Source organism: Myxine glutinosa, unplaced genomic scaffold (assembly GCF_964187855.1).
Source record: "Myxine glutinosa unplaced genomic scaffold, kmMyxGlut1.1 SCAFFOLD_494, whole genome shotgun sequence".
Lineage (NCBI taxonomy): Eukaryota > Metazoa > Chordata > Myxini > Myxiniformes > Myxinidae > Myxine > Myxine glutinosa.
The window spans coordinates 80,097-93,240 of NW_027616591.1; the positions used below are offsets into that span (position 1 = coordinate 80,097).

The 13,144-nt window shown below is 38.0% G+C and overlaps 1 protein-coding gene across 1 annotated transcript; it reads left to right on the forward strand.

The window, feature by feature from the left end:
• The first annotated feature begins 10,370 nt into the window (after positions 1 to 10,370).
• LOC144888998 (uncharacterized) lies at positions 10,371 to 12,131 on the forward strand. The gene is made up of 4 exons (XM_078768799.1): positions 10,371 to 10,900; positions 10,991 to 11,143; positions 11,467 to 11,596; positions 11,817 to 12,131. The coding sequence occupies exons 1-4, from the start codon at positions 10,845 to 10,847 to the stop codon at positions 12,114 to 12,116; spliced, it is 639 nt and encodes a 212-aa protein (XP_078624925.1). The 5' UTR covers positions 10,371 to 10,844; the 3' UTR covers positions 12,117 to 12,131.
• The last annotated feature ends 1,013 nt before the right edge of the window (positions 12,132 to 13,144 follow it).

A 13,144-nucleotide genomic window follows, 5' to 3' on the forward strand; every position in this document is an offset into this window, starting at 1 on the left:
TTTCGCACTTGTGTTAGTGTTGAAAAACCACTTTTCGCACTTGTGTTGGTGCAGGAAACCACTTTTGCACTTGTATTCGTGTGGAAAAACCACTTTTTGCACTTGCGTTAGTGTTGAAAAACCACTTTTCGCACTTGTGTTAGTGTGGAAAAACCACTTTTCGCACGTGTGTTAGTGTTGAAAAACCACTTTTCGCACTTGTGTTGGTGCAGGAAACCACTTTTTCACTTGTATTAGTGTGGAAAAAACACTTTTTGCACTTGTGATAGTGTTGAAAAACCACTTTTCGCACTTGTGTTAGTGTTGAAAAACCACTTTTCACACTTGTGTTGGTGCAGGAAACCACTTTTGCACTTGTATTCGTGTGGAAAAACCACTTTTTGCACTTGCGTTAGTGTTGAAAAACCACTTTTCGCACTTGTGTTAGTGTGGAAAACCCACTTTTCGCACTTGTGTTAGTGTTGAAAAACCACTTTTCGCACTTGTGTTGGTGCAGGAAACCACTTTTTCACTTGTATTAGTGTGGAAAAAACACTTTTTGCACTTGTGATAGTGTTGAAAAACCACTTTTCGCACTTGTGTTAGTGTTGAAAAACCACTTTTCGCACTTGTGTTGGTGCAGGAAACCACTTTTGCACTTGTATTAGTGTGGAAAAAACACTTTTTGCACTTGTGATAGTGTTGAAAAACCACTTTTCGCACTTGTGTTAGTGTGGAAAAACTACTTTTCGCACTTGTGTTAGAGTTGAAAAACCACTTTTCGCACTTGTGTTGGTGCAGCAAACCACTTTTGCACTTGTATTAGTGTGGAAAAAACACTTTTTGCACTTGTGATAGTGTTGAAAAACCACTTTTCGCACTTGTGTTAGTGTTGAAAAACCACTTTTCGCACTTGTGTTGGTGCAGGAAACCACTTTTGCACTTGTATTAGTGTGGAAAAACCACTTTTTGCACTTGCGTTAGTGTTGAAAACCACTTTTCGCACTTGTGTTAGTGTGGAAAAACCACTTTTCGCACTTGTGTTAGTGTTGAAAAGCAACTTTTCGCACTTGTGTTGGTGCAGGAAACCACTTTTTCACTTGTATTAGTGTGGAAAAAACACTTTTTGCACTTGTGATAGTGTTGAAAAACCACTTTTCGCACTTGTGTTAGTGTTGAAAAACCACTTTTCGCACTTGTGTTGGTGCAGGAAACCACTTTTGCACTTGTATTAGTGTGGGAAAACCACTTTTCGCACTTGTGTTAGTGTTGAAAAACCACTTTTCGCACTTGTGTTAGTGTTGAAAAAACACTTTTCGCACTTGTGTTGGTGCAGGAAACCACTTTTGCACTTGTATTAGTGTGGAAAAAACACTTTTTGCACTTGTGATAGTGTTGAAAAACCACTTTTCGCACTTGTGTTAGTGTTGAAAAACCACTTTTCGCACTTGTGTTGGTGCAGGAAACCACTTTTGCACTTGTATTAGTGTGGAAAAACCACTTTTTGCACTTGCGTTAGTGTTGAAAAACCACTTTTCGCACTTGTGTTAGTGTGGAAAAACCACTTTTCGCACTTGTGTTAGTGTTGAAAAACCACTTTTCGCACTTGTGTTGGTGCAGGAAACCACTTTTTCACTTGTATTAGTGTGGAAAAAACACTTTTTGCACTTGTGATAGTGTTGAAAAACCACTTTTCGCACTTGTGTTAGTGTTGAAAAACCACTTTTCGCACTGGTGTTAGTGTTGAAAAACCACTTTTCGCACTTGTGTTGGTGCAGGAAACCACTTTTGCACTTGTATTAGTGTGGAAAAAACACTTTTTGCACTTGTGATAGTGTTGAAAAACCACTTTTCGCACTTGTGTTAGTGTTGAAAAACCACTTTTCGCACTTGTGTTGGTGCAGGAAAGCACTTTTGCACTTGTATTAGTGTGGAAAAAACACTTTTTGCACTTGTGATAGTGTTGAAAAACCACTTTTCGCACTTGTGATAGTGTGGAAAAACCACTTTTCGCACTTGTGTTAGTGTTGAAAAACCACTTTTCGCACTTGTGTTGGTGCAGGAAACCACTTTTGCACTTGTATTAGTGTGGAAAAAACACTTTTTGCACTTGTGATAGTGTTGAAAAACCACTTTTCGCACTTGTGTTAGTGTTGAAAAACCACTTTTCGCACTTGTGTTGGTGCAGGAAACCACTTTTGCACTTGTATTAGTGTGGAAAAACCACTTTTCGCACTTGTGTTAGTGTTGAAAAACCACTTTTCGCACTTGTGTTGGTGCAGGAAACCACTTTTGCACTTGTATTAGTGTGGAAAAAACACTTTTTGCACTTGTGTTGGTGCAGGAAACCACTTTTGCACTTGTATTAGTGTGGAAAAAACACTTTTTGCACTTGTGATAGTGTTGAAAAACCACTTTTCGCACTTGTGTTAGTGTTGAAAAACCACTTTTCGCACTTGTGTTGGTGCAGGAAACCACTTTTGCACTTGTATTAGTGTGGAAAAAACACTTTTTGCACTTGTGATAGTGTTGAAAAACCACTTTTCGCACTTGTGTTAGTGTTGAAAAACCACTTTTCGCACTTGTGTTGGTGCAGGAAACCACTTTTGCACTTGTATTAGTGTGGAAAAAACACTTTTTGCACTTGCGTTAGTGTTGAAAAACCACTTTTCGCACTTGTGTTAGTGTGGAAAAACCACTTTTCGCACTTGTGTTAGTGTTGAAAAACCACTTTTCGCACTTGTGTTGGTGCAGCAAACCAATTTTGCACTTGTATTAGTGTGGAAAAAACACTTTTTGCACTTGTGATAGTGTTGAAAAACCACTTTTCGCACTTGTGTTAGTGTTGAAAAACCACTTTTCGCACTTGTGTTGGTGCAGGAAACCACTTTTGCACTTGTATTAGTGTGGAAAAAACACTTTTTGCACTTGCGTTACTGTTGAAAAACCACTTTTCCCACTTGTGTTAGTGTGGAAAAACCACTTTTCGCACTTGTGTTAGTGTTGAAAAAACACTTTTCGCACTTGTGTTGGTGCAGGAAACCACTTTTGCACTTGTATTAGTGTGGAAAAAACACTTTTTGCACTTGTGATAGTGTTGAAAAACCACTTTTCGCACTTGTGTTAGTGTTGAAAAACCACTTTTCGCACTTGTGTTAGTGTTGAAAAACCACTTTTCGCACTTGTGTTGGTGCAGGAAACCACTTTTGCACTTGTATTAGTGTGGAAAAAACACTTTTTGCACTTGTGATAGTGTTGAAAAACCACTTTTCGCACTTGTGTTAGTGTTGAAAAACCACTTTTCGCACTTGTGTTGGTGCAGGAAACCACTTTTGCACTTGTATTAGTGTGGAAAAACCACTTTTTGCACTTGCGTTAGTGTTGAAAAACCACTTTTCGCACTTGTGTTAGTGTGGAAAAACCACTTTTCGCACTTGTGTTAGTGTTGAAAAACCACTTTTCGCACATGTGTTGGTGCAGGAATCCACTTTTTCACTTGTATTAGTGTGGAAAAAACACTTTTTGCACTTGTGATAGTGTTGAAAAACCACTTTTCGCACTTGTGTTAGTGTTGAAAAACCACTTTTCGCACTTGTGTTGGTGCAGGAAACCACTTTTGCACTTGTATTAGTGTGGAAAAAACGCTTTTTGCACTGGTGATAGTGTTGAAAAACCACTTTTCGCACTTGTGTTAGTGTTGAAAAATCACTTTTCGCACTTGTGTTAGTGTTGAAAATCCACTTTTCCCACTTGTGTTGGTGCAGGAAACCACTTTTGCACTTGTATTAGTGTGGAAAAAACACTTTTCGCACTTGTGTTAGTGTTGAAAATCCACTTTTCCCACTTGTGTTGGTGCAGGGAACCACTTTTGCACTTGTATTAGTGTTGAAAAACCACTTTTCACACTTGTGTTAGTGCAGGAAACCACTTTTGCACTTGTATTAGTGTGGAAAAAACACTTTTTGCACTTGTGATAGTGTTGAAAAACCACTTTTTGCACTTGTGTTAGTGTGGAAAAACCACTTTTCGCACTTGTGTTAGTGTTGAAAAACCACTTTTCGCACTTGTGTTGGTGCAGCAAACCACTTTTGCACTTGTATTAGTGTGGAAAAAACACTTTTTGCACTTGTGATAGTGTTGAAAAACCACTTTTCGCACTTGTGTTAGTGTTGAAAAACCACTTTTCGCACTTGTGTTAGTGTTGAAAAACCACTTTTCGCACTTGTGTTGGTGCAGGAAACCACTTTTGCACATGTATTAGTGTGGAAAAAACACTTTTTACACTTGTGATAGTGTTGAAAAACCACTTTTCGCACTTGTGTTAGTGTTGAAAAACCACTTTTCGCACTTGTGTTAGTGTTGAAAAACCACTTTTCGCACTTGTGTTGGTGCAGGAAACCACTTTTGCACTTGTATTAGTGTGGAAAAAACACTTTTTGCACTTGTGATAGTGTTGAAAACCCACTTTTCGCACTTGTGTTAGTGTTGAAAAAACACTTTTCGCACTTGTGTTGGTGCAGGAATCCACTTTTGCACTTGTATTAGTGTGGAAAAAACACTTTTTGCACTTGTGATAGTGTTGAAAAACCACTTTTCGCACTTGTGTTAGTGTGGAAAAACCACTTTTCGCACTTGTGTTAGTGTTGAAAAAGCACTTTTCGCACTTGTGGTGGTGCAGCAAACCACTTTTGCACTTGTATTAGTGTGGAAAAAACACTTTTTGCACTTGTGATAGTGTTGAAAAACCACATTTCGCACTTGTGTTAGTGTTGAAAAACCACTTTTCGCACTTGTGTTGGTGCAGGAAACCACTTTTGCACTTGTATTAGTGTGGCAAAACCACTTTTCACACTTGTGTTAGTGTTGAAAAACCACTTTTCGCACTTGTGTTAGTGTTGAAAAAACACTTTTCGCACTTGTGTTGGTGCAGGAAACCACTTTTGCACTTGTATTAGTGTGGAAAAAACACTTTTTGCACTTGTGATAGTGTTGAAAAACCACTTTTCGCACTTGTGTTAGTGTTGAAAAACCACTTTTCGCACTTGTGTTGGTGCAGGAAACCACTTTTGCACTTGTATTAGTGTGGAAAACCACTTTTTGCACTTGCGTTAGTGTTGAAAAACCACTTTTCGCACTTGTGTTAGTGTGGAAAAACCACTTTTCGCACTTGTGTTAGTGTTGAAAAACCACTTTTCGCACTTGTGTTGGTGCAGGAAACCACTTTTTCACTTGTATTAGTGTGGAAAAAACACTTTTTGCACTTGTGATAGTGTTGAAAAACCACTTTTCGCACTTGTGTTAGTGTTGAAAAACCACTTTTCGCACTTGTGTTGGTGCAGGAAACCACTTTTGCACTTATATTAGTGTGGAAAAAACACTTTTTGCACTTGTGATAGTGTTGAAAAACCACTTTTCGCACTTGTGTTAGTGTTGAAAAACCACTTTTCGCACTTGTGTTAGTGTTGAAAATCCACTTTTCCCACTTGTGTTGGTGCAGGAAACCACTTTTGCACTTGTATTAGTGTGGAAAAAACACTTTTCGCACTTGTGTTAGTGTTGAAAATCCACTTTTCCCACTTGTGTTGGTGCTGGGAACTACTTTTGCACTTGTATTAGTGTTGAAAAACCACTTTTCACACTTGTGTTAGTGTTGAAAAACCACTTTTCGCACTTGTGTTGGTGCAGGAAACCACTTTTGCACTTGTATTAGTGTAGAAAAAACACTTTTTGCACTTGTGATAGTGTTGAAAAACCACTTTTCGCACTTGTGTTAGTGTGGAAAAACCACTTTTCGCACTTGTGTTAGTGTTGAAAAACCACTTTTCGCACTTGTGTTGGTGCAGCAAACCACTTTTGCCCTTGTATTAGTGTAGAAAAAACACTTTTTGCACTTGTGATAGTGTTGAAAAACCACTTTTCGCACTTGTGTTAGTGTTGAAAAACCACTTTTCGCACTTGTGTTAGTGTTGAAAAACCACTTTTCGCACTTGTGTTGGTGCAGGAAACCACTTTTGCACATGTATTAGTGTGGAAAAAACACTTTTTGCACTTGTGATAGTGTTGAAAAACCACTTTTCGCACTTGTGTTAGTGTTGAAAAACCACTTTTCGCACTTGTGTTAGTGTTGAAAAACCACTTTTCGCACTTGTGTTGGTGCAGGAAACCACTTTTGCACTTGTTTTCGTGTGGAAAAACCACTTTTTGCACTTGCGTTAGTGTTGAAAAACCACTTTTCGCACTTGTGTTAGTGTGGAAAAACCACTTTTCGCACTTGTGTTAGTGTTGAAAAACCACTTTTCGCACTTGTGTTGGTGCAGGAAACCACTTTTTCACTTGTATTAGTGTGGAAAAAACACTTTTTGCACTTGTGATAGTGTTGAAAAACCACTTTTCGCACTTGTGTTAGTGTTGAAAAACCACTTTTCACACTTGTGTTGGTGCAGGAAACCACTTTTGCACTTGTATTCGTGTGGAAAAACCACTTTTTGCACTTGCGTTAGTGTTGAAAAACCACTTTTCGCACTTGTGTTAGTGTGGAAAACCCACTTTTCGCACTTGTGTTAGTGTTGAAAAACCACTTTTCGCACTTGTGTTGGTGCAGGAAACCACTTTTTCACTTGTATTAGTGTGGAAAAAACACTTTTTGCACTTGTGATAGTGTTGAAAAACCACTTTTCGCACTTGTGTTAGTGTTGAAAAACCACTTTTCGCACTTGTGTTGGTGCAGGAAACCACTTTTGCACTTGTATTAGTGTGGAAAAAACACTTTTTGCACTTGTGATAGTGTTGAAAACCCACTTTTCGCACTTGTGTTAGTGTTGAAAAACCACTTTTCACACTTGTGTTGGTGCAGGAAACCACTTTTGCACTTGTATTAGTGTGGAAAAAACACTTTTTGCACTTGTGATAGTGTTGAAAAACCACTTTTCGCACTTGTGTTAGTGTGGAAAAACTACTTTTCGCACTTGTGTTAGAGTTGAAAAACCACTTTTCGCACTTGTGTTGGTGCAGCAAACCACTTTTGCACTTGTATTAGTGTGGAAAAAACACTTTTTGCACTTGTGATAGTGTTGAAAAACCACTTTTCGCACTTGTGTTAGTGTTGAAAAACCACTTTTCGCACTTGTGTTGGTGCAGGAAACCACTTTTGCACTTGTATTAGTGTGGAAAAACCACTTTTTGCACTTGCGTTAGTGTTGAAAACCACTTTTCGCACTTGTGTTAGTGTGGAAAAACCACTTTTCGCACTTGTGTTAGTGTTGAAAAGCAACTTTTCGCACTTGTGTTGGTGCAGGAAACCACTTTTTCACTTGTATTAGTGTGGAAAAAACACTTTTTGCACTTGTGATAGTGTTGAAAAACCACTTTTCGCACTTGTGTTAGTGTTGAAAAACCACTTTTCGCACTTGTGTTGGTGCAGGAAACCACTTTTGCACTTGTATTAGTGTGGAAAAAACACTTTTCGCACTTGTGTTAGTGTTGAAAATCCACTTTTCCCACTTGTGTTGGTGCTGGGAACTACTTTTGCACTTGTATTAGTGTTGAAAAACCACTTTTCACACTTGTGTTAGTGTTGAAAAACCACTTTTCGCACTTGTGTTGGTGCAGGAAACCACTTTTGCACTTGTATTAGTGTAGAAAAAACACTTTTTGCACTTGTGATAGTGTTGAAAAACCACTTTTCGCACTTGTGTTAGTGTGGAAAAACCACTTTTCGCACTTGTGTTAGTGTTGAAAAACCACTTTTCGCACTTGTGTTGGTGCAGCAAACCACTTTTGCCCTTGTATTAGTGTAGAAAAAAACACTTTTTGCACTTGTGATAGTGTTGAAAAACCACTTTTCGCACTTGTGTTAGTGTTGAAAAACCACTTTTCGCACTTGTGTTAGTGTTGAAAAACCACTTTTCGCACTTGTGTTGGTGCAGGAAACCACTTTTGCACATGTATTAGTGTGGAAAAAACACTTTTTGCACTTGTGATAGTGTTGAAAAACCACTTTTCGCACTTGTGTTAGTGTTGAAAAACCACTTTTCGCACTTGTGTTAGTGTTGAAAAACCACTTTTTGCACTTGTGTTGGTGCAGGAAACCACTTTTGCACTTGTATTCGTGTGGAAAAACCACTTTTTGCACTTGCGTTAGTGTTGAAAAACCACTTTTCGCACTTGTGTTAGTGTGGAAAAACCACTTTTCGCACTTGTGTTAGTGTTGAAAAACCACTTTTCGCACTTGTGTTGGTGCAGGAAACCACTTTTTCACTTGTATTAGTGTGGAAAAAACACTTTTTGCACTTGTGATAGTGTTGAAAAACCACTTTTCGCACTTGTGTTAGTGTTGAAAAACCACTTTTCACACTTGTGTTGGTGCAGGAAACCACTTTTGCACTTGTATTCGTGTGGAAAAACCACTTTTTGCACTTGCGTTAGTGTTGAAAAACCACTTTTCGCACTTGTGTTAGTGTGGAAAACCCACTTTTCGCACTTGTGTTAGTGTTGAAAAACCACTTTTCGCACTTGTGTTGGTGCAGGAAACCACTTTTTCACTTGTATTAGTGTGGAAAAAACACTTTTTGCACTTGTGATAGTGTTGAAAAACCACTTTTCGCACTTGTGTTAGTGTTGAAAAACCACTTTTCGCACTTGTGTTGGTGCAGGAAACCACTTTTGCACTTGTATTAGTGTGGAAAAAACACTTTTTGCACTTGTGATAGTGTTGAAAACCCACTTTTCGCACTTGTGTTAGTGTTGAAAAACCACTTTTCACACTTGTGTTGGTGCAGGAAACCACTTTTGCACTTGTATTAGTGTGGAAAAAACACTTTTTGCACTTGTGATAGTGTTGAAAAACCACTTTTCGCACTTGTGTTAGTGTGGAAAAACTACTTTTCGCACTTGTGTTAGAGTTGAAAAACCACTTTTCGCACTTGTGTTGGTGCAGCAAACCACTTTTGCACTTGTATTAGTGTGGAAAAAACACTTTTTGCACTTGTGATAGTGTTGAAAAACCACTTTTCGCACTTGTGTTAGTGTTGAAAAACCACTTTTCGCACTTGTGTTGGTGCAGGAAACCACTTTTGCACTTGTATTAGTGTGGAAAAACCACTTTTTGCACTTGCGTTAGTGTTGAAAACCACTTTTCGCACTTGTGTTAGTGTGGAAAAACCACTTTTCGCACTTGTGTTAGTGTTGAAAAGCAACTTTTCGCACTTGTGTTGGTGCAGGAAACCACTTTTTCACTTGTATTAGTGTGGAAAAAACACTTTTTGCACTTGTGATAGTGTTGAAAAACCACTTTTCGCACTTGTGTTAGTGTTGAAAAACCACTTTTCGCACTTGTGTTGGTGCAGGAAACCACTTTTGCACTTGTATTAGTGTGGAAAAAACACTTTTTGCACTTGTGGTAGTGTTGAAAAACCACTTTTCGCACTTGTGTTAGTGTTGAAAAACCACTTTTCGCACTTGTGTTAGTGTTGAAAATCCACTTTTCCCACTTGTGTTGGTGCAGGAAACCACTTTTGCACTTGTATTAGTGTGGAAAAAACACTTTTCGCACTTGTTTTAGTGTTGAAAATCCACTTTTCCCACTTGTGTTGGTGCAGGGAACCACTTTTGCACTTGTATTAGTGTTGAAAAACCACTTTTCACACTTGTGTTAGTGTTGAAAAACCACTTTTCGCACTTGTGTTGGTGCAGGAAACCACTTTTGCACTTGTATTAGTGTGGAAAAAACACTTTTTGCACTTGTGATAGTGTTGAAAAACCACTTTTCGCACTTGTGTTAGTGTTGAAAAACCACTTTTCGCACTTGTGTTAGTGTTGAAAAACCACTTTTCGCACTTGTGTTGGTGCAGCAAACCACTTTTGCACTTGTATTAGTGTGGAAAAAACACTTTTTGCACATGTGATAGTGTTGAAAAACCACTTTTCGCACTTGTGTTAGTGTTGAAAAACCACTTTTCGCACTTGTGTTAGTGTTGAAAAACCACTTTTCGCACTTGTGAGTAGTGTAATAATGTTGCTTCTGGGACACCTCCGTTTAACATGGGAAATCCCTATCTAATGTCATTTACCCCCTTGTCTTTTTCAAAAATCATAAACACCTCTATTTCTCCCACCCTCATCTTTATGAACCTTTTGTCTGTAGTACCTATCCTTAATGTTGTTCATTAGACCACTCAAACACTACAAATATTTGTTTTCTCTTATAGACCTATCATCCTTCTTCTACATATCATCTGGCAGATTAATCTTTGACCCATTCACTTCCATATTAATTCTTTCCCTCCCTCATTGCCCCTAAAGACCTCTATTTCTCTCACCCTGTTCTTTACGAACCTTCTAACCTTTTGACATGCTATCCTTATTCATTAGACCACTTAAACACCTGTGATCCTTCTGACCTTATGAACCTTTTAACCTTTTACTCTTAATATCATCTGGTGAATATAACCCACTCAAACAACGACCCTACAAATATTTGTTTATGTGTGGGAAATAATTTAATTCTCCTACAACTCTCCTCACCGTCTCATCCAACTCACCGGTATTTAAATTAATTCTCTTATTTGTTTTGTGAACTTTTTTACCAGTTGCCTTTTCAATTATACTTATTTGATATTTTTTACATTCATTTTGTTTTCCATTTATATACCACTCGAACCTTTTCTAATTAATAGCTCACTGTTGAGAAATGACGTTGTTTCACTTGGATAACTTCCAAGGAATTCTCTTTGTCTTGTTTCCTGTTTTTCACAAACACACGCCCTCAGTTTCCAAAAGCTGACAAGCACTTCAGTTCCCCGAAATACATTTTGTTCATTATAAAAAGAGAGGTCTCCGAATGGGACATTTAAACATTGTGAACGAAGATGAGCTTGTCTTATTCCAGTCTTTCCTCTGATGAAGAATACTCGCCAGGACATTGGTAAGTTCATTTGGTATTAAACACTGTTAATGAGAGCTTTGTATGTGATTAATTATACAACTAATAATTTATTTTTCCTATTCATTGCAGCAATTCAAATATTGTAAATATCCTGGCAGAATTTCAAGTTGTTTCTCAAGAGTTCCACAACGAACTGAATACGGGTTTGAATAACCTACCTCCGAGATGGTGGGCTCAGAATGAATTCAATGTTTCACCGTTCTTAGAAAATTCACGTGAAAGGTATGATAGAAAATAAAAAACGAGAGGTGTGTGCATGTGTGTGTGCATGTGTGTGTGTGTATGTGTATGTGTGTGCATGTGTGTCTGTGATTAAAATAGAGAGATCGAATTGTGAGGAACAGAAATGAAAAAATGAGATTGTGTGTGTGTGTGTGTGTGTGTGTGTGTATGTGTGTGTGTGTATGTGTGTGTGTATGTGTGTGTGTGTGTGTGTGTGTATGTATCTGTGAATGTGTGTGTGTGTGTGTGTGTGTGCGTGTGTGTGATGTTTTGTCAGGCTTACTTCAGCATATAATAGTAATTTCTCCTTATTTTGTTTGCAGTATTAACCTCGAAGACCAAAATTTTGAGTGGGATGATTTTGATCCCCCAAGGAGTGGTTATTTCCTACCAACCTGTGAACCTCTACATTTTCAACTCAACGATCTTGACGCTAAGCTGGATTTTTTCGAGGTAAGCATGTGTGTACGTGTGTGTGGTTCACCGTTTATAATAGGTACACCATATCCCTGCGCATCGTAAGAGGTGATTCAGGGTTGGTGTCAGGAAGGGCATCCGACCCTATATTAATAATAATAATAATAATACATTTATTTTGTATAGCGCTTTTCAAGACGCTTTGACATGGAACATAAATATGAAATAAATATCTCTCCCCTCTTGTCTTTAATAGAAAGAGATTCAAAACCTGAAGACATCTGCTGAACCAACCTTTGACTTGTGCTGGGAAGAAATTGATGACTTATGCTGGGGAGAAGTTGAATGTATACCTCAAGAAAAATGTTTTAATAATATAAAGATTTTAATGTTTTCAATATTTATATATATTTGTTTTGTTTACAATTATTTAATTCTTAATTACAAAAAGAGAATAAAGGAAAAGGGACAGGAAGGTGCGTCCCCCTCCCTTGGCCCCCCCTCATCCCACCCCTCCCCTCCCCTTGTGTGTGTGGGGAAGGTGGGGGTGGGATGAGGGGGGATCAAGGGTGGGGGACGCACTGGGGGTGGGGGATGATGGGTGTGGTCTGTGTGGGCGGGGTCTGTGTGGGCGGGGTCTGTGTGGGTGGGGTCTGTGTGGGCGTGGTCTGTGTGGGTGTGGCTTATGATTTTTGTTTATTTAATATTTTTTTTATTACCACTAATTAAATTAGCTAATCTGGGTGGGGTGAATAGAAATGTTGTTTAATGAATTATTAGCTTTGTTTTTTGTAATTCTTGCGAGTAAAATGAACCCAAGATTTCTTCTCCATTTAAATCATTTAATTTGTAAGTCCAAGGGACTGTATCCATTACATCAATGATTTTAAATAATTCACGAGTCCATTTTTGTGTATAACCTTTCTCAAAATGGCTTTTCCATTTGTATATCCTTACCATATCACCAACTTTGAACTTGGGCTTTCTCAAATTAATCTCCTTTTCATATTCTAATTTTGTAAATGTTTCTGATGGTTTTGATTTTGTTGATGAATGAACTGTATTATTGTAATTATCTACAATATCCTGAATTAAATACACCCATTTTTGAGAACCGAGTTGTGTGAATTTTTTATATAATTTCTCTTTCAAAGTACGATTAAAACGCTCAATAACAACTGCCTTTCCTTCATTAAAGGTGCTGTATAATTTAATACCCTTCCCCTTAAGAAATTTCATGAATATTTTGTTATAGAACTCTGTTCCCTCATCAGTCCATAACTTCTTTGGTTTCCTTTTATCCCGATCAAATATTAGCTTAAAGGCTAACATTAAAGTATCACCCCTTTTTTTTTTTAAAGGGACAACCCAGGCAAATCTACTCCTCAAATCAATAACGGTTAAAGCATACCTGTATCCCCTGTCATTATTCAATTCAATTAAATCAGCGGACCATATGTGGTCGGTGTATTTAGAATAAACCTTCCTTCTTTTAAACTTTGTGATTATAGGTTTGTGTAATTCTTCAGCCAAAAGCTCCTCAGTCTTGATGACATCATTAGAGCCTAATAGTTTTTTGAGGAA

Excerpts from the sequence above, each read along its gene's own strand:
- LOC144888998 (XM_078768799.1), top strand. The coding sequence starts at position 10,845 with ATGAGCTTGTCTTATTCCAGTCTTTCCTCTGATGAAGAATACTCGCCA. Across the intron at positions 10,901-10,990 it reads GAATACTCGCCAGGACATTG|CAATTCAAATATTGTAAATA; the intron begins GTAAGTTCATTT and ends TATTCATTGCAG. Across the intron at positions 11,144-11,466 it reads TTAGAAAATTCACGTGAAAG|TATTAACCTCGAAGACCAAA; the intron begins GTATGATAGAAA and ends TTTTGTTTGCAG.